The sequence below is a fragment of the Pelodiscus sinensis genome, chromosome 26 (genome assembly GCF_052426305.1).
Source record: "Pelodiscus sinensis isolate ZL-2025 chromosome 26, ASM5242630v1, whole genome shotgun sequence".
Taxonomy (NCBI): Eukaryota; Metazoa; Chordata; order Testudines; family Trionychidae; genus Pelodiscus; species Pelodiscus sinensis.
In genome coordinates this window covers 11,691,271-11,711,470 of record NC_143077.1, presented here as the reverse complement: position 1 = coordinate 11,711,470, position 20,200 = coordinate 11,691,271, and the positions used below count along the sequence as shown (strand labels likewise).

Below are 20,200 nucleotides of genomic sequence, written 5' to 3'. Positions count from 1 at the left end.
GTTTCCTCCGTGGCGGTGGCTGGTTCAACTCGGCATTTGGGAGGAAAGTCTAGAAGGTTTATAGAAGCAACGTGAGCTGGGAGTGTGCACCGTGTCCGTGGTGTGTTTCCTTCCATGTGAAAGTTGGGTGTGATTTGTATGGTGAGGTGGGTCACCTGCATGAAACAGACCCTCTTTCCTGTGCGAGGCTGTGATTCCTCAGCAAATCGTATGTGGCAGGGATCTGTGAAACTCCAGTGCAAGGGGGAGAGAGTCCCAGACTGGCAGTTTCACAGGCTGGTACCAAGCAGGCCTGCCAGCTGCAGTTTCCCCTACATGTGTGCATGCCCTTTCCTGGAGACTCTCACTGGGACCTCCTTCAGTGCATGCACCCCATTCGTGCCAACACCCATGTGCATGTCCCTCCAAATTGACAGGGGAAGTGAAAGTTCATGTCTACAAATGTCCAAAGAAATGTCCAAATGTTCATTTTCCTGCGGGACTCCTATCGTGGCCATAAAATGTCATGGAACTAAGCTGCCAGGGGAGGACATAAGAATGGCCATCAGAACAAAGGTCCATCTAGCCCAGTATCCTGTCTTCCAAAAGTGGCCAATGCTAAGTGTCCCAGAGGGAATGAACAGAATGGGGAATTATCAAGTAATCCTACCCCTGTCACCCATTCCTAATCTCTGACAAACAGAGGCTAGGGACACCATTCCTGCCCAGGCTAATAGCCATTGACGGACCTAACCTCTCTGAAATGTGTCTAGCCTTTTTTTTTATTAACCCTGTTAAAGTTCTGACCTTCAAAACATCCTCTGGCAAGGAGTTCCACAGGTTGACAGTGCATAGCATGAAGAAATACTTCCTTTGGTTTGTTTTAAACCTACTACCTATTCAATTCATTTGGCAACCCCTAGTTCTTATGTTATGGGAACAAGTAAATAACTTCCTTATTTGCTTTCTCCATAACTGTCATGGTTTTATAGATTAAATGCCTAGGAAATGGCTTGTGTTTGCCAACGCTAAATTGTGATTTGACAGTGATTCCCGACTCCAAGCCCCAGGAAGGCAATTCTTTGTGCAATATCATTTTCTCTCCTGCTTCCCCTTTCTTCCTCTCCCCCCCCCATGAGACACCAGCAGCAATGCCAAATGAAGACTTTAATATGTTCCTCCATTGTGATTGTAGTTACAGTGTAGCGTCAGTGGATTGTAGTTACAGTGTAGCATCAGTGACCTTTAACACCTGGATCCTCTCCTTAAGAGACTGTATTGTGGAGAACACTGCAGATATTGTGCTATATCCATTAATGGGCAGAGGACAGCCCCAGGGGGTCCTGGGATGGGGGCAAGTGCCATGAAACAATGAAGAATGTTCTGTTCACTCTGTAAGGGGGGGGTTATAGTGAAAATGAACATCTGGAACATTTGTGTTCTCCAGCTAAGGGAAGCCCCGAGGCTGCGTGCTTCCCATTTTAAAAAGCAATCCAATGCAGCCAGGTGCATATTACATAACATTAGAGCACATCACCTCCCAGGAACCAACTATGTGAAGACCGCCCAAGCTCTCACAACAGAAGAGGCCTTGGTGTCTCTGGAATCTTCTTGCAGACCTAGGAAATGCGATGATTTGAAAGTCATGGTGCAAATCAGCTGCTTCTTGCAACTTGGAAGTTGTGGCTACATCTACACTACAAGTTTTCTCGGCAAAAAATATGCTAACGAATGACTCATTTTCATGAGTTGTGATCTCATTTGCATATTTCCTGCCAATCCATTTTTGCACTAGGGGTTTTTGAGCAAAACCAAGCAATGTGGACATTTCCTTTTTGCGCAAAAACCCCTTTTTCCACAAGATCCTTATGTCCCAAAAAAGGAGGTATACCAATCTTGTAGGAAAAGGGGGGTTTGTGCAAAAAGAAAACATCCACGCTGCTTGTTTTTGCGCAAACACCCCTAGCGCAAAAACTGATCGGCGGAAAATATGGAAATGAGATCGCGACTCATGCAAATGAGTCCCTCATTAGCATATTTTTGCCTAGAAAACTTGTAGTGTAGACACAGTCTGTGTGTGTGTGACTGACCATTCAGAGTCACCCTGTTATGTATGTGATCTTGTGGGTGAAGGATGGGGTGGGAGTTGTTTGAAAGATCCCTTTAAGGAGTCTCAGGTGGGTGGCATCTTTAGGTCTTTGCTGAGATTTAGTAATATTCCTTTTTGTGTCTGGCCTGTCAGTTCTTAATAGCTTCCAAATTTGTCCTGCAGTGAGTTACTTTCTTAGTTACCAAAGCCACCTGGGCTGTGTCTTCAGCAGTGTTTGTGTCCTCCTGGCGCATACCGGTAGTGATGTTCCTTCTAATCTTTCCCATCCATGTGCAGATTTTTCCCACCCACATGCAGAATAATTTTTATGTGCCCCAAGGCATGTGCGAATGTGCACCACCAGCAACAGAAACACAAAGCTCAACCGTGGGCGCTCTGCTAATCAGCTGGGCGGCACTGGAATTTCTCCTGAGCGGCCGCACAAGTGCACAGCTTATCTGGAATGCTGACAGGTGGTGATTTAATTTTGCTCCTGGCATTGGTAGCACAATTGCCTCTGCAGCAGAGATGCTTTAAGAGCCAGAGCTGGAGTGGGGAGGATTTGTAAGGAAGAGAGACTGTTTAGAATCAGCTGACAGAAGAGCTGTAGGAAAGCGGGTCGCATTTTGACTGCTCCTTGCAGCAGGCATTTAACTAGTAGTTTTAGGCTCCTCTGTTCCTTTCTTGTACTGTGTTGGTTCTCTTCCATTTTCTTGCAATCTGGGTCTGAAATGAAAAAAAACTTCTCTCCTGATCGGCTTCTTGAATGGCAATAGCATTTATCTCGGGGGGAAAAAGTCGTTCAGGCAGGGGTCTGTGCAGTATCTGTGATGGAGCCAGTTGGCTGCGGGTGGAGGCAGCTGTTCTGGAAGAGAACCTATACTTGTCTGAATTGGCCTGGGTAGGTCTTTGAAGTTTATTCCACTATTTAGGTGCTTCAGGCAGGGAGGCGAAGTTTCACGGAGGTTTTCTTTGACCAGAAAGCCAGGCAGGGTCACCTTTTCTATAAGCATGTGCAACCCTCTAGCCAGTGGGTAAGTACCCTGGAGACTAGAATTGTTTGACGTCATCGCCATAATTAAACCAAAGCTCAATGCCCTCTGTTAGAGGGGTGACTAATGTACATGGGAAAAGGAGCAGGAGCTCAGAGCGCAATGGTATGCTTGGGCACTTGCTTTCCTACTTTAAATCATGGATACAAACAGGATTCTCCCTGAACTGTGACCCCAATCCCTTTATCTCACAAAACAATCAATTCAGAGTCCCGAGTGCTGAGTCAGGATCCCTAAAACTTGGCTGTAGCCCCTTTCTTTCATGGTCTGCACTGTGGCCCCCTCCAGTTACGTTTAGAGATGCTGCGTCTTCAGTTACCAACAACTTCCCTGGTCGTAAATTTCTTTGGTGCAGCCTGCCATTGGCTGAGAAGCCGCTCTTGCGGATCAGTTTTGCTCATACAATAGTTTGCCTCTGGTTCTCCAATCTCCTCCGGACCCTTCTTTGCCCTAGATAACAATCTCAGGAGGAGTTTGAGTCAGAATCTCCTCTGGTGACGTCTGTGGCCGTGGAGTTCTTAACGGTCTGCTGGGGTGAGTGCCGTTTTCTTGGGAGAGTTCCGACATGCCTGCCTCACTCGTGTGGTCTTATTGGGCCTTCTGACTTGTGACCCATCCAAGCAGCTCAAACGCTTCCAGTCTTCAACTTCCTGCTGAATGCACAAAATGGGCTTATTACCCCATGGACTCAAACAACTTTGTATCTGTTTTTAAACCAGACCAGTCGCCGGTCTCTTGAGCACAGAGCTCCAGCTGGGAGTAGTTTTCATGTCAGTGCCCCGTAGTTTGTAGTTCTGGATGTATGTTAATAACTGGGCACTTAGCTACACCCTGAGTCCTCAGGAAGGGGTGGCTTTGTCCAGATTCTGATGGTGCTTGCAAGTAGTGTGAACATCCATGTGGATTTCTTAATCCCTCTACTCTGTTCTTCTCTTTCCTGAGCTAGTTTTGCCTGGGGCACAGTCAGGCATCTACACCTTTCAGTCCCCCTTGAACGTGCTGAGTGCAGAGTAGAGATGTTAAATATTGGTTAATTGAATAGTCAAGTAACCTCATGGATTCTTATTCGTTACTCAACTATTCTATAGTCTCCTGGGGTGGCTCTGGCAGTCAATGCGTTCTGGCCCCTCTCCCAAGGAGCCCCCTGCCACACCGCAAGGTGCCAGGCGGGAGCTGGTCCACGAAGGGAGCCAGTTTAAAAAACAGCTCTCCTTGCGGACCAGCTGCCTGTCGCCCTGCGTTGCTGCCTCATATACAGAGGCAGCAGCATGGGGTGGCGGCAGCCCCTGTTGGGAGGGGTGGAGGGTATCTGAGTTCCCTGTCCTGGCTCAAGCCAGGACTGAGCCAGGCTGCCTACCTGCCTGGCTCCTAATACACTTTAAATGCAGAGCCGCAGCAGGGGTAGATCCTGGACCCGTTGCGAGCTGGAAGTGATCCGGGCTGCTGGCCAGCCTGCTAAAAAATGTATGGGGGAGGGGGCGGGGAAATGCATGTAGTCTATAGCATTAGCCAAGCTTTGGCTTATCGGTTAATCAACTACTCTATTACATCCCTAGTGCAAAGAGGAGACGAGTTATTCCAAATAGAGAAAATTAAGGCGACAGCATCTGCACCTGCCTCTCTCTGGAGCCATGGACAGGGCCATGCCTTGTCAGCCACCCTTTGGACAAGAGGCTTTCTTTGCACATTTTCTAATCCCTGGAAAGGAAGCGTGGAATTTAAAACTAGCAGGAGAAGGTCCATGAACTAGCACGGGCTTTTCACCCCCAGACTGAGCGTGGGAGCTTTGCAAAACTCTGAACTCCACTATGTTCACACATCCTTCATCCTCACCCTGAACATCTCCCTTCTTGGGAGGCCTTTGCGAACCTCCCAGGCTCATTCTCCTCTCTGGGGAAATACAATCAGCGCACCAGGACTAAGCTGATCCCTCCCGTTTGCAGCGTGATGTCTGCTGCCTGTATATCTATTGGCGTTTTCCAGAGATCGGTCTGTGCTATGTGTTGGAAACATGAATCAGTCACCCATGCATGCCAGCTACCAGGGCTGGCTCGAGCCATTCCTGCGCCCTGGGCAGCGGGCGCGCGACGCATGCGCGGCTCTGCGGCGCGCTGCACACCTTACAGCTGCCTTCAGGTGCCCCCCATAGGTTGGCGCCCCGGGCAGCTGCCCGGCTAGCCCAGCCCCCCCTTAATCCAGCCCTGCCAGCTACGGTGCTGTTTGCCCTGCTGCAGTGGTATTCAGTGGCCATGCAGGTTTGGCTGCTGAAATGGTTTTATCCCTGGCCAGGCATCATTTCCCAGGTCCCTTTCCTGCAGCCACACTAAGAAGTCAACTGTCGACTTAGAGGGGCTTCAAGGAAAACAACCAATAAGCAAAACCAGGCACATGAGTAAATAGGGGTGGAGGCCACCAGGAGATTAGCGAATGGCAGTGAGCCTCTGGACCGGACTTGGAAAATGGGACCTGTTTTCTGGGAAACACTTTTGTATCTGGCATGTGAAAAGGAAGCAAAACCTCCGCCTGCAGTGAGGGGCATGACTCGAAAGAGAGGCAGGCTGGCCGGCCTTACCTATGCACCGTCTGGGTGTGGTACTGTCCCATCTAGTGGCACTTAGACTACGTATAGAGAGAGATAAGAACAAGGGAGCTCTACAGCCTAAGCTGAGTGGCAGCTGGCTTTATAGCTCAAGCTGTAGCAGCTCCTCCGCTAAGCTTCAGAAGACCCAGGTTTGAATCCACCTAGTGGAGGTTACACAGGAAATGGGAGCATAAGGGCTATAGAGTCAGAAATCACTGGCTCTTCCATGATCTCTTAGTGTAGCTGGGTTCATCTTACACCTGCCAAATGTGTGGAAATCTTCAATTCACTGGCTGCACGGGCCTGGCGACAATCAGGTGCTGCCCTGTGACTCGGTGAACAATTCCGACCGTCTCTGCTATTTCCTTTGCTCGCGGCCGTGGGCGTTTCCGTGCCTGCCCGGCGGAGCGAGTCCAGGGCTGCGAACGAGCTGCTCTTTCGGCAGAGCGTTCTCAAAATGCACTGTGTTGCCAGGGCTACTCACAGGAACCGCTGTGGTCCATAAGCCTCTGGCCCACCAGGCATTTGTCTAAGGGGATGTTTTCTGGCAGTTTCCCTCTGCTGTAGCATTGTGGGGAGAAAAAAGGGGCACAGCAGCATCCTGACTCTGCTCCTTCTGGACTGTCCTGTCTGGGCACAGCCATATGCCTTGAGGGAGCAAAAGCCACGTGATAAATACCCAGGCCCTCCCCGTGTATCTAGGAACTAACTGCAGCTGTTTGCACTGGTGTGGCTAGGAGAGCAAGTCCCAGGGCCTGTGAAGCTGAAGTAGCCCTGGGCAATGAAGAACTGAGGTTTCTTCCCTGCCTCCCTATGTGCCCTTTGTGCTCTGAATTGCAAAGTGCTCTTCAGAGAGTCAGGCGCAGGCTGTGGAGAGGTTTGAAGGTGAGAGCTAAAGGCAGGAAGTGACTCAGCAGCTCCGGGAGCCAGGGCCGCATTATGACTTTCATGGACCCTAGGCACTTTTGTCTTTGTGGGCCCCTCCCACCATAATATCCATATTAAAACTTATTTTGGAGATCACTTTAAATACTTCAACATTTTATTTTTTTTCTGGTTTAGGCAACATGTAATAGATTTTCATGAGCCCTAAAAGTTTCGTTTTTTTCTGACGTGAGGAAAAAAACTAAAACGTTTTCTTCGACCCTAAATGTTCATTTTTTTCCTTCTGATTTTAAAAGAAATTAAAACATTTTCGTGGGCCCCTAAAAGTATCGTGGGCCCTAGGCACTGGGCCTACTGTGCCTAATGGAAAAGTCGGCCCTGCCGGGAGCAGGAGAGCAAAGTCTTGATGTGACACAGCAGCTCCCCGACAGCGCTGCTGGTGAGGTTTAGTCATCCTGATGAAACTCCCTTAGCTGGGCCATTCTGCCAAACGGCCCCTCAGCCCTTCCCCAAGCAGGGCTTGGCCAGCCCAGGTTGCGGGGCGTGTTCCCACCCCAGCACCAGCACCAAGCCCACCGCTGTTCCTGTGGGGGCAGGAGTGGGGCAGGAACCCTGCTTATTTCCCAGCCTTGCCCATTCACACTGCTCCAGGCCCGTAAAATGTCTGGTATTTTCTGTTTTCCTCGTACGGAAGGCTAGTAGGAACATTTTTCCCCTGCTGCGTCTGGCGGGGGAAGCGGGAGCATGGGAATTTAAAGGCGCGACAAGTTTGGTCTCCATTTTTTGTTGTTTTTTTTTTTTGTTTTGCTCAACCAATTTTGTTCCGGAATTTTTTGTGAAGGTACCTGGCAACCCTAGCTGGTGAAGTTCGAAGGTTGTGAAGATAGAGGCCCTGTAGGGAACCTAACACAGCATACTTGGGAACTGCAACCTCACACAGCCTCCTTGGCCTGAGAGCCTGCCTGGCCTCTGTCAGGACTCTCCTGGGATGCAGCAATGGCACAAGGGAGCTGCAGCAACAGATGATATTGCTTGACAATCTTCCCAGCCCCACTGCCAGGGGTCAGAGTCGCTCTTACACCTAGCAGCAGCTGCTCTCTGCCCAGGAGGCAGAAATCTGCTGGCAGGGTCAGTTGCTCACAGACCCCAGCAGCTGCTACAGTGCTTCCGCAAAGCTAGCAAGGGGAAACTATTATTCTCTTCCCCATGCTGGTCTGGCATCCCCGAGACCTTTGCCTGGGCCCTGTCTCACCTACCTAGACTCAGCCTTATTTGGCAAACTTCTCGCCCTCCCTGCCTGGCTGCGTTTCCTCTCCTGCTCATTTGTTTTGAGGTAAATTACGCAAACCCCGTTCAGGCAGCTCTGGGCAGATTAGAATAGCTGGAACCTGAAACCTGAGCAAAGGCAGGTTTATTCCTGTATCCTGGAAAGATGAACATGTTCCTAGGAATAGCTGAAGAGGCTGCTACAGTATGGCTTCCACGTGGCAGCTGGTTGGGTGACCTGATAACAGACGATGGTGTGGAGTTACACAGGGTTACCGGCTTTCGGGTGTAAGTGGAATCGCTAGCTGGAGGAGTTGGTTGTTTTCTGAACAGTTTGATTAAACTCCTGGCTGGTTACACGTGGCAGAAAGCCAAACCCTGGGTGCGCATTCTCCTCTGAGCTCACCCAGCCGCCCCCGAAGGGACCTTGGCATGAGTTTAACAATTTTCTGGGACTGTTGCTAGGCCACCTGCCGGGAGACGGGGGCGGTGTTACCTGAGTGTTACTCTAATTAGAAAGGGGTCGCTGCTGTGCCTCATCTCTGGCTCGCTGACCTTTCTGGTACAGTGTCCGGTTCCAAGCTCTGTTCCAAGCTGGCCTGGCATGCGGCCCGTGTTTTTCAGAAGGGTATTTGCAAGGTAAGGCTGGGGGCCATTCGGGAGTTTTGAGTTCCCAGAGGTGTTTTTGGCCTGGCATTGCGTGGTCCTGGTGTGCAAGGGGAGGAGGAAAGGAGAGGGCAGCGTATGCCCGGTGGAAAGGCACCGCTCCAGATAACAATAAACCTTTATTGTCACCCAGGACTGAAAGTAAAACCCTGTGGGATTTTGCCATCTCTGTGTGCTGAGTGATGAGGGTTTGTCTCTTGCATTTCACGTGGGACCTGCCGAGAACCGGGTTCTCCTAGTGCAGTAGCAGGTGTCTTGCATGTGTCTCGCTCCGGGCCACGGTGTTTGCAGACTCCGCTAGTCCTGGAGCGTTGCGTGCTGCTGCTGGGAGCAGCCACCAGCCTGCAGGCTCCTTTTTTTTTGTTTACTCTTAATGCCATAAAAGACTCAATGCGCCTTCAGTTCAATCAGCTGTGCCAGGGGTTCCTGACAGGCGGAGGCAGTAGCAATGTTTCCCTGGCTGGCACTGGGCACATACAGAGGCAGTAGCGCACAGTGGCAGGGGGCTCCTCGGGAGTGGGGCTGGAGTGCATTGCCTGCCAGCCCCACCCCCGGAGACTATAGAATAGTCGAGTAACCAATAAGAATTCATGAGGTTAATCAACTAGTCAATTAACCGATATTTAACATCCCTAATCAGTGACTCGCCCTCTTCATCATTTACCATTCCCCCAATTTTTTTTGCCATCTGCAAACTTAATCAGGGACGATTTAATGTTTGTTAAGCTAAATAAACGCCCAGATCTTCCTCCTTCTGCTCTCCATCATGGGCCGTGGCTTCCCCGGCATTGGAACCCTCGTGTTTGCTTTGGCATGGCGGTGTGATTAGCACCTCTGACTTACTCTGCCATGAGACTCCGAACAAAGGGAGCAAACAGCCACCTTCCCTGCAGCTTATCTAACACACACACACCCCCCTGAGCAAACTGCCCAGGTTCATTCTCTGCTGCTCTCCCCTCCCTGGAAGGGGCAGCGCGTGTGGGCCTGTAGACAGCCCCTGGGCTTGCCCTGCCCTCATGCACTCTGTGGTCTGTTGGGCCTGGTGAATAAGCGAGTTTAGCTCCAACAGTACAAGGCTGGCCCCTTGCTGCAGCACACTCTACCTTGCAAGCCTCCGCCATGCGGCAGGCCTAGAAAGATGGGTGAATTCAGTAGCTGCCAGGGCGGGGAGGAAGGGGGGGAAGTGGCGTAGGAAATGCAAACAAGTGGCCGGCCAGCACTGGGTGGGGACTCGGGTCTTGCTGCTTGGTGCAGTTTCAGAAGGATGCCTAGGGTCACCCCCCTCCCAGGGAATCAGCAAGGGCCTTCTGCACGTTGTTCTTAGTACAGCCGCTGCTGGGGGATCACATTTGTCTCACAAACGGAGACAGTATTTTGAGTGAGTTGTCCAAGTACCATGTTCAAAGGGCTTGTGCCCTTCCCATCTCCCCCTCTTCCCAGGCCCCCCATGCGCAGTGCCAGTAGCCTGCAAAGGAATGAGCCATGGGTCCCCCCTGGGGGATTTTTGCACTGATGTAGCTTTGCTGGTGCATGCCAGCCTCCCGTGGAGACACAGCTGGTCTGAACTGAGTCAAGTGGGCACTGCCTGGGCTCTCCCTTACACCAGTGCGGTGCATTTACACCCAAGTTCGCTCTGGTGTATCTGTGTAAAGTCAGTAGCGGCAGTCTAGAGGGGGATCTGTCAAGAAAAAAAGGCTTTTTTGACAGATCCTGTTAACCTCCTTGCAGGAGGCATAAGGGAGCTGTCGAAAAAGGCTTTCTTTCTCAACAGATCCCCCTCTAGACTGCTGCTTTTTGCCGACAACGTGCTGAGCCAGCAAAACGCAGCGGCCATTTTTATGCAAATTAGGCACGGGATATTTAAATCCCTGCCTCATTTGCAATGTCGACCTGCCTGATCTGCATCCCTCTGCCGACAGAGGGATGCAGTCTAGACCTACCCTATGTAAGTGGTCTTGGGGTGTGTCTACACTGTGCCCTCAGTTTGAAATAAGATACGCAATTTGCACGATGCAAATTGCGTATCTTATTTCGATTCTATTTCGAAATTTGGCACGTCTACACAGTGCCAAATTGTGAACTAACACACTATTGTGAGACATCCCTTAACCCTTGTGGAACAAGGTTTACAGGGATGCCAAAATAATGCACCCACTCTATTTCGCAATAGTGGACGTGTTCAAAAGACTGGCAGGCCCTTCCTGGCATGCTCTGTGGGCAGTCATCTCCGTGTGAGTCAGGGAGAAAGGGGAACGGGCAGGGAACAGTCTGTGTCGACCAACTGCGAGATGCTGTTCCAGACGGAGATGTCGCTGTCCTGGAACTCCTTTTTTTAAAAGGCCTGTTCTTGGTTTTGCTCGATGTTGGCTCAGCCGCTGCATTGGAGTTGGAAAATCGCTCTCCCACCCAGACGCACGTTATCCGAGAGCTGAGGTCGCACCAGCCTGGTTTTCTCCTTCCGTCTCTGGCTGCTGTTGGGTCACGGGGAGGAGTGCGATTGAGATCAGGAAGCAGTGGCAGCTCTGAGGAACAGCAGTTTTGTTTGTCACGGTCAGGGCTGGGCAAAATCCGGCCCATGGGCCAAATCCAGCCCACCCAGCCACCAGCTCTGGCCTGCGGATGCAGCAGGGAGCCCCAAGCACCAATGAGAGGCGTCTCTCTGCCTTACGGGCATGCGGAAGGTGCCACACCTGCCCGTTCCTGGAAACACAGATCATGTGGTCCTTGAGCAGGAGCAGCATCTCCTGTCCCCATGCTGGCTGTGTGTGGCCTGGCTCAGTTCAGGAGGAGCCGGCTGGGCACGTGTCCGGTGTCTGTGCACGGAGGGGTGAGGGTGATGCTCAGTGCCCAAGCTCTGAGCAGCGACTGACCCGTGGTTCCCCCCAACAGGTGCGGGAGGCTCCCGGGTCGGCACCATGACGGAATGCTTCGACTGCGACAACTGCAAGGAGTCCCTGTACGGGCGGAAGTACATCCAGATGGACGTGGGCCCCTACTGCATCCCCTGCTACGACGCCCACTTCGCTAACACGTGCGAGGAGTGCAAGGAGCTGATCGGCCATGACAGCAGGGTGAGGGAGAGCCTGGGTGCGAGGGGCTGTGATTACATGGGGCCTGGCCCCCACCCCTAGTGGGCAAGTGAGGGGCAGGGGGATTGTGCTCACATGAGGCCTCGCTCCTACCCCTACTGGGTGAGTGAGGGGCAGGGGGATTGTGCTCACATGAGGCCTAGCTCCTACCCCTACTGGGTGAGTGAGGGGCGGGGCGAGGGGGATGTGCTCACATGGGGCCTAGCTCCTACCCCTACTGGGTGAGTGAGGGACGGGGGGAGGGGGATGTGCTCACATGGGGCCTCGCTCCTACCCCTACTGGGTGAGTGAGGGACGGGGGGAGGGGGATGTGCTCACATGGGGCCTCGCTCCTACCCCTACTGGGTGAGTGAGGGACGGGGGGAGGGGGATGTGCTCACATGGGGCCTAGCTCCTACCCCTACTGGGTGAGTGAGGGACGGGGGGAGGGGGATGTGCTCACATGGGGCCTCGCTCCTACCCCTACTGGGTGAGTGAGGGACGGGGGGAGGGGGATGTGCTCACATGAGGCCTCGCTCCTACCCCTACTGGGTGAGTGAGGGACGGGGCGAGGGGGATGTGCTCACATGAGGCCTCGCTCCTACCCCTACTGGGTGAGTGAGGGACGGGGGGAGGGGGATGTGCTCACATGAGGCCTCGCTCCTACCCCTACTGGGTGAGTGAGGGACGGGGGGAGGGGGATGTGCTCACATGAGGCCTCGCTCCTACCCCTACTGGGTGAGTGAGGGACGGGGGGAGGGGGATGTGCTCACATGGGGCCTCGCTCCTACCCCTACTGGGTGAGTGAGGGGCGGGGCGAGGGGGATGTGCTCACATGGGGCCTAGCTCCTACCCCTACTGGGTGAGTGAGGGGCGGGGGGAGGGGGATGTGCTCACATGAGGCCTCGCTCCTACCCCTACTGGGTGAGTGAGGGGCGGGGGGAGGGGGATGTGCTCACATGGGGCCTGGACCCCAACCCTAGTGGGCAAGGGAAGGGCGGGGAGGGGGTTATGCCCGGAGGGGGCAAGTGAGGGGTGCAGGGCTGTGCCCAAGTGAGACCTGGCTCTCGGATGAGTGAGGGGTGGGGGGCTCCACTCACATGGGGCCAGTGGGTGACACCCTCACGCTCTCCCCCAGGAGCTGTACTACGAGGATCGCCATTACCATGAACACTGCTTCCGCTGCTTCCGCTGCGACCGCTCCCTGGCCGACGAGCCCTTCACCTGCCAGGACGAGGAGCTGCTGTGCAACGACTGCTACTGCAGCGAGTTCTCCTCCAAGTGCGTTGCCTGTGAGAAGACCGTCATGCCAGGTACGGGCGCCAGGGCAGGGCTGGTTGGCCGGAGACGGAGCCTCCGCTGGACCATGGCAGGCTCTGCCGGGCCAGCAGCTGTCCCTTCTGTCATCCCAGCCAGGAGCCGTGCCCTGCGTGTGCCGGGTAAGGGCCAGAGACATGCCGGTTCCCGCTGCTGAGTGGCCCTTATGAGGAGCCCAGAGCCCAGTAGCCCATGTCTGTTGGCGCCGTGTTGGGGGAGGCCATGGAGGAGGAGAATGTGAGAGGCAGCTACAGGGTCTCCGGAGCATCCTGCCCTGTCTCCGGGGGCCTTTGATGCCTCAGACAGCAAGTGACTGGCTAAAGCAGGGATGGGCTGGATCCAGCCCCTGAGGCTTGCCCTCCCCCCTCAGCAAAGGGGAGCTAGTGCTCCAGCCCTGTGGTCTCCCCCTGGGGCTGGTGTGCCAGCCCCCTCCCTCCCCCACCCTGAGCGCCTCATTTTTGTCTGCGCCCCAGAGCCCAGGGGAGCTCACAAAATCTCCTCGCCCGGGCTCCCCTAGCTGTGGTGTGAGGGGAATGTGGGGAGTGTCTTTCTGTTTCTCAGTCGGGGGCCACCTCAATGAGGTACTTTGGGGGGAGGGGCCTTTTCACTTTTGTGTGGCCTCCGACTAATTTTTCTGTGGGGCAGCCACCCCCGACCCAAAAAAGGTTCCCCACCCCGGGCTAAAGCCTGATGGAGACCTAGCCTTGGGGGGGCTGGGGCCGTGCCAGGCCCCTCGGGCATTGCCTGCCTGTGTTACCCCCCAGGCCATCTGGCGCTGAGAGGCTGCCCTGGTGATGCTCCGTGTGCAGGGAGACCTGCCCCATGTGGAGGGACGGTACCGGGCCGTGGGGCAGAAAGGGGCATGCCGGGGTGCTAGGTCTGTCTCGGGGGTATGAAGCGCTCACACCAGGCTCCCTCCCCCAGCCTGGAGCCGAGTTCCAACCCAAGGCTCCGTCCCTGTCGACCATTGTTGCTTTGCGGACGTGTCACTTCCTGAGCTTGTCGGAGGGAGCAGCTGCTGTCTCCCCGTGGTGCCCTGAGCCCAGACCTGTTTCCCTTCCAGGGTCCCGGAAACTGGAATACAATGGACAAACCTGGCACGAGCATTGCTTCATCTGCAGCAGCTGTCAGCAGCCCATCGGGTCGCGCTCCTTTATCCCGGACAAGAAGGATTATTACTGCGTCCCCTGTTACGAGAGCAAGTTTGCCCCTCGCTGCACTCGCTGCAAAAAGGTACGGCCGGCCCAGCCGGCGCTTCTTTTGGCCACCCCACCGGGGCGCTGCTTCCGTGAGGGGCAGCCTGTGCCCACCACAGAAAGCGGCCCCCCAGCATAGGAGCTGGGGTGCTGTTGCAGGATCCCCCTGAGTTGGGACCCGGGTGAAACCCAGCTTGATGCATGTCCGTGTTCCCCTGGATCCAGGCCAGCAGGACTGCACCCAGCATGCTGCCAGTGGGGTTGGCATGGCCGGGCTCCCTTCCCTGGTCCTTCCCCCGGGGGGTGCTGCTCTCCAGGCCTCTCCAGAAGGCTCACGGTCAGGATCTCCGAGCCTGAGCCCTGATGTGTCGGCCTCACGCCCTGCTCTGGAGAGCTGGCCACAGCTCTGTGCGGCTCAGTGCTTCCTGAGGGACCGGTTGAGTTGCCTTGGCCGGCCTGGGCGGGGCGCTCGTGTCATAAGCGCCGTGCGCTCGTGGAATGTGGGCCAGCCTTGCCTCCAGTCTCCCTGGGGGAAAGGCTCGAGGCTGAGGTCTGGAACCGCTAGGCACGGCGTGTCACTGTGCTCTCCCTCCCGCAGTCGCTGACCAAGGGGGGTGTGACTTACCGCGACGAGCCCTGGCACAAGGAGTGTTTTGTCTGCACCGGCTGCAAGGTCCCCTTGGCAGGCCAGCAGTTCACCTCCCAGGAGGACAACCCCTACTGCGTCAAGTGCTTTGGGAACCTCTATGCCAAGAAGTGCAGCGGCTGCGCAAAGCCCATCACAGGTAAGCCTGGAGGCCGGCGCACAGCACGCGGTCCCTAGCGAGCGACGCCAGGGCACGGGGTCTCTGCCTGCGAGCAGCATGCAGCCCCCGTGCTGGCGTCTTACTCCCCTGTGCTGTCGTCATGGGGACGTCCCCTCTTCAGCCGGCCAGCGGAAGGCCTGGGCAGCTCTTGCCTCCCCCTGCAGTCCCTCCAAGGCTCCTTGGTGGGCTGTTCAGGCCTCCTGAGGTGGGAGAATATCGCTGCCAAGAAAGCTGTGAGGCCCGTGGGGCTGCCTTCCCCAGCAGCTCGCAGAGAGGCCACACGGAGGAGTGGCAGGGGGGTTAAATGGCAGCGCGGTGCCTGTGCTGCTCGTGTTCTTGCAACGCTCCGGGGTTGGGTGCGTCCTGCCCTGTCCGAGCAGTGACTGTACAGTGCACCCCCCGGGAGGACTGGCTGGTGTGGTACCCAGCTGCCTTCCGGCAGAACTCACCAGGGCCCCAAGACACGCCCCGTGGGGGGTGGTCTGCTGGCTCTGACAGGCCTCTCTGTGTGGACTCCTCAGTGGGGGTCCTGGAAGTGCTCTCCACCCAGAGGACAATGGGATAGTTTTGCAGCCCGGGGCTGGGGTGGGAGGCCCCAGAAACTGGACCCTTTGCACTTTGCCAGTGGTCTGCAATAGGAGATGGCCGGTCTCCCTCGCTGAGCCTCCCTCCATAGCGTGGTTCCTTGCTCCTGAGGAGGCCAACGCCCCTACTCAGTCACTCAGTCGGTGATTGCCAGCTGCCCCGCCCCGTCCCCAGTGTTTATCTCCGTGGCTCTCCGCAGTAGCGCCTAGGAAACCTGCACATCCTCCTGCCTTCTGGACAAGGGGCCAACACAGCTTCCCTCAGCCGGCTGGCTCCGGTCGGGTCCTTCCCAAGGAGGACGTGAGGTTTCGTTCCTCAGGGTGATGCCCAGACCCCTAACTGGCTGCCCACGGCCAGGGCTGCCTGCTGCACAGGCTGGCTGGTGAGGCAGCTCTGGTCTAGGGCTTTGGAGACCTGCCTTTGGTTTCTGCTGTGGCTCCCTGCGTGACCTGGAGCAAGTCCCTGGGCCTCAGCTCCCCAGCTGTACACCGGGGCGGGCCCTGCCTGCGATTGTGAGGTGGTGGTGGGAGTGGAAGGGGAACACAGACGCACCTTAGCTAAACCGGAATAGCCCCTGGCTCATCCGTGCCCTGAGCCTCCGCCCTGCGTGCTCCGGATTACCCTGTGCTCTGTCCCCCTTCTCTAGGCTTCGGAGGGGGGAAATACGTCTCCTTTGAGGATCGTCACTGGCACCACAACTGTTTCAACTGTGCCCGCTGCGCCAGCTCGCTGGTGGGGAAAGGCTTCATCCCCCGCCAGGATGAGATCCTGTGCCGGGACTGCAGCAGCCACCCATGAGCCTGAGGACGTGGCTCGGGGGCTTCGTGCCAGGCACCCTAGCGGCTGTGGGTGCTGGGCAGAGTGGGAGCTGCGCCTTTTGTGGCCTTGGAGAGGGCGGACGCCCTCACCACAGTGAGGTTCAAGTGCCTGTGCCCTGCCCCTAAGGCCGGGATAAGCCGCCCTCGGCTTTCTGCAGAGTGAAGCTAAATAAAAGCCAAACAAAAGGCGCTTCCAAGTCCCTCATTATTTGCTTTTTTCCTTTTGCTTCCTATGCGCTTGGGCGCTGGCTGAGCCGGGAGCTCCTGTCTGAGCAAAGGGGCCGGGCCGCGGGCCTTCGGCTCCGTGTGCCGACCGCACAGCTTTGTCCCTCTTGCTTCTTCCTGCTTTTCTTCCCCTGCCCCGGCTGCTCCCTGTGCTCCGAGCCAGGGGCTGCAGCGCCGGTGGGTGCGGCGGGCTTTCCTGAAGCTCCTGCCTGCCCCACCGGAGTTTGCAGCACAGCCTGGTCCCTTAATGCGAAGAGCACGTGGCGTCTCATGGAGCGAGGCTGCGGCGCTCTCTGTGCCGCTCGTGGCAGGGTGTGTCTGGGCCCTGGCTCGGAGCAGAACATTCTGGTTTTCTGGTGTCTCTCCCCTCGGTCCTCACGGCTTCAGGAGCCGGTGTCGTTCCTGAGGCAAGGAACCCTGAATGGCCAGCGGGTGCTGAGGGCTCCGGCGCCCTGGCTTCCCTGCAGCGTAACCCTCCCTCCTGGCCCGCTCTGCCCCTCAGCCGACGGGTCCCCATCAGGTTCCGAGAGCTGCACGAATGCGCCCATTGAACCCCAGCTCCACAAGCCCGGCGAAGCGGCTCTGGCGGTGCATTCAGAGTAGTGCTCTGGGTGCCAGCGCGGGGAGCCGAAAGCTTTTGCTTCTGCCTGGGAGCCACTTAGCAGAGCAGAAAAGGGCATTTCAGAGGCAGCCAGAGCTATTGGAGCCAGCTGAGTTGTCTGCCCGGCCCCCTTCCTGGGGGCTGCACAGGGAACCGCTTGTTGTCACTTACTAAGCTGGCCCACTCACATATCTTTTCACCCACGTATGTTTGGGAGGCTTGTGCTCCGTAGTGTCTTGGCTGCAGGCTGTGCTCAGAATTCAGCCCCGGGGGCTGCAGGTGGAATAGATTGGAGTGGAGAACACATGGGGGCTCTCTGTGTTTGTAACAACAACTGGCCAGGCTGCAAGTATATTGAACCAGCCCCCAGGACAGCAGCTGAGTTCCCCACCTGCCACCAGGTGCTGAGTTCTATGCATGCTCATTGGCTGCAGAGGGATCCTTGTTAGTCTGGTGTGGATGGGGCCCTGGCTCAACCTCCCCCGGCTCTGGATTTCTCATTCCCAGGATAGGAAGGACCCTACCAAATTCTTGGCCCGTTTTGGTCAATTTCACAGTTTTCAAAAAATTGTAAATGTCACGATTTCAGCTATTTCAATCTGAAATTTCAGTGTCGTCATTGTAGGGGTCCTGACACGAAAAGGAACCATGGGAGGTCGCAAGGGTATCATGGAGGGGGTTGCGGTTTTGCTACCCTTCCGCCTGTGTTGCTGCTGGTGGCGGCGCTGCCTTCTGAGCGGGGCTGTTGGAGAGTGGTGCCTGCTGGCTGGGAGCCCAGCTCGGAAGGCAGCACAGCCGCCAGCCGTGGCACAGAAGTAGGGATGGCACGATACGGTATTGCCACACCTTTACTTCTGGGCTACTGCCTTCCGAGCTGGGCGCCTGGCCAACGGCCGCTGCTTTCTGGTTGCCCAGCTCTAAAGACAGCACATGAATAAGGGCGGCAATACCATGACCCCCCCCCCCCCTAAAATAACCTTGAAATTATCTTGTGGGTCAGGACCCCCAATTTGAGACACACTGGTCTCCCTGAGAAATGTCTATAGTATAGGGTAAAAGAATACAGAAGACCAGATTTCATGGCCTGCGTGGCATTTTTCATGGCCATAAATTTGGTAAGATAGGAACTGAAAATGAATGTGATGGCCGAGGGAGGCTGCTGTCCCAGCTGATGGAGCTTTGTTTCCCTGAAAGCCCTGCTATGAAACTGCCGAGCTGCCCCAGTTCTCCTACAGCCCCGTCTCTCTTGGGGTGCTCACGCCAGCCCTGCACCCTTCCCCCTCCCCCACCTCTCCGGCGACAGGATGTTCTTCTGCATATGACTTCCTTGTGTTTTCCTTTTTGTACCTTATCTGTCAGCCAGTAACCAAGCCCGCGGGAGGAACGGCTAGCCCCGGCCCCACGCTGGGTTTCTTGTTATGCATGTTGCATTGTTATTAGCTGTGTATTTGAACCCTTACTGAAACCCTTGTTTGAAAGCTTTGATGCAGGTAAGTCAGAGTTTGGGTGTGTGCGCTATTCGGAAGAGCTTTGGACTGATCTTTGGAAAGGAAGTTTCCTATGTAAGCGTCCAACCCTTTGGTCTCTCGTATGGTTCTGTAAGGCATTATATAATAAACATTGTAAGGACACCTCTCTCCGGCTGTATTTTCTCCAGGCAGGGCTGGGAGAAGGGTGGGGTTGAATTCATGTCATTGCTCTGGCGCCAGGCTTGTCTTCAAAAGGTAAAATAGCTCTTTGCTCTCCCTGGGGTTGCTTCCAAAGCCCTGAACCAGGGCCAGCCCTGAACCAGGGCCAGCCCTGGTGTATTCCCTATGGTTCCCACTGCCACAGCGACCTGCCCAGCCTTTAACTCTAGCTAGGATGATGCCACGGGCCAGGGCCAGATTAAGACCTTTAGAGGCCCTAAGCACTGAAAAGATTATGGCGCCCCCCATATGTAATTCAAAATAAAAACAATACTAAACTGTAAAATCTCTTTTTTTTTTTTTTTTTTTTTTTGGTGCGCCTGCTTTGCTGCTGCCCAAAGCACGTGCTTAGTCTGCCTATTGGGTAATCCAGCCCTGCACAGGGCCCTCTTAGACCAGTTCACGTTCCCCCATTCCCAGATTTTTGGGGATGCAGGAGAGACGGTCTCTCTAGATTCAGCACCTGCGACGTCCGTCGTTGCCCATTGATCAAAGAATCCTAGGAATGGAAGAGACGTCGGGAGGTCATTGAGTTCAACCCCCTGCTAAAAGCAGGACCAACCCCAACTAAACATCCCAGCCAGGGCTTTGTCAAGCCGGGATTTAAAAACCTCTAGGGATGGAGATTCCACCCTCTCTCTAGGGAACCCATCCCAGTGCTTCGACCCCCTCCTAGGGAAATAGTTTTTCCTAATATCCAACCTAGACCTCCCCCACTGCAACTTGAGCCCATGGCTCCTCGTTCTGCCATCGGTCACTACTGAGAACAGCCTCTCTCCAGCCTCTTTGGAACCTCCCTTCAGGTAAAGACTGCTATCAAATCCCCCCTCCCTCTTCTCTTCTGCAGACTAAATAAGCCCAAATCCCTCAGCCTCGTCTCATAAATCACATGCTCCAGCCCCCTAATCATTTTTGTTGCCCTCCACTGGGACGCTTTCCAATCCTTTCTGTAACGGGGCCCCCAGAACTAGACGCAAAACTCCAGATGTGGCCTCACCAGTGCCAAATAAAGGGGAATAATCACTTCTCTAGATCTGCTGGCAATGCTCTTATAAATGCATCCCAATATGCTGTTAGCCTTCTTGGCTACAAGAGCTCTCTGTTGACTTATATCTCGTTTCTCATCCACTGTCATCCCCAGGTCCTTTTCTGCACAACTGCTGCTTAGCCAGTCGGTCCCTAGTCGGGCGCTGATGTTGTTCAGCTACCCAGATGGTGCTTAGGCCCTTCCAGGGCTCCCCGGTGCATGGGGCAGAATTCAGGCTTCAAGCCCAGGGGGACACGAGTTAAATGGTCACCCCTTTACTGCAGAGAAGGCCAGTATGGGCTGGTTATCTCTCTCTGTGGGTCCCGGACTGGGTCAGCTCCCCTGGAGCCA

At 55.2% G+C, this 20,200-nt stretch overlaps 1 protein-coding gene across 2 annotated transcripts in view; it reads left to right on the top strand.

The window, feature by feature from the left end:
* Positions 1 to 18,765, top strand: part of FHL3 (four and a half LIM domains 3) — a 57,363-nt gene extending 38,598 nt beyond the window's left edge. For both annotated transcript variants that reach the window (XM_075908883.2, XM_006134240.4), the window contains exons 2-6: positions 11,408 to 11,589; positions 12,725 to 12,899; positions 13,967 to 14,136; positions 14,698 to 14,884; positions 16,137 to 18,765. In XM_075908883.2, coding sequence (XP_075764998.1) covers positions 11,434 to 11,589; positions 12,725 to 12,899; positions 13,967 to 14,136; positions 14,698 to 14,884; positions 16,137 to 16,288 — 840 coding nt within the window. In that variant the 5' untranslated portion in view covers positions 11,408 to 11,433 and the 3' untranslated portion in view covers positions 16,289 to 18,765. The remainder of the gene's footprint in view (positions 1 to 11,407; positions 11,590 to 12,724; positions 12,900 to 13,966; positions 14,137 to 14,697; positions 14,885 to 16,136) is intronic.
* The last annotated feature ends 1,435 nt before the right edge of the window (positions 18,766 to 20,200 follow it).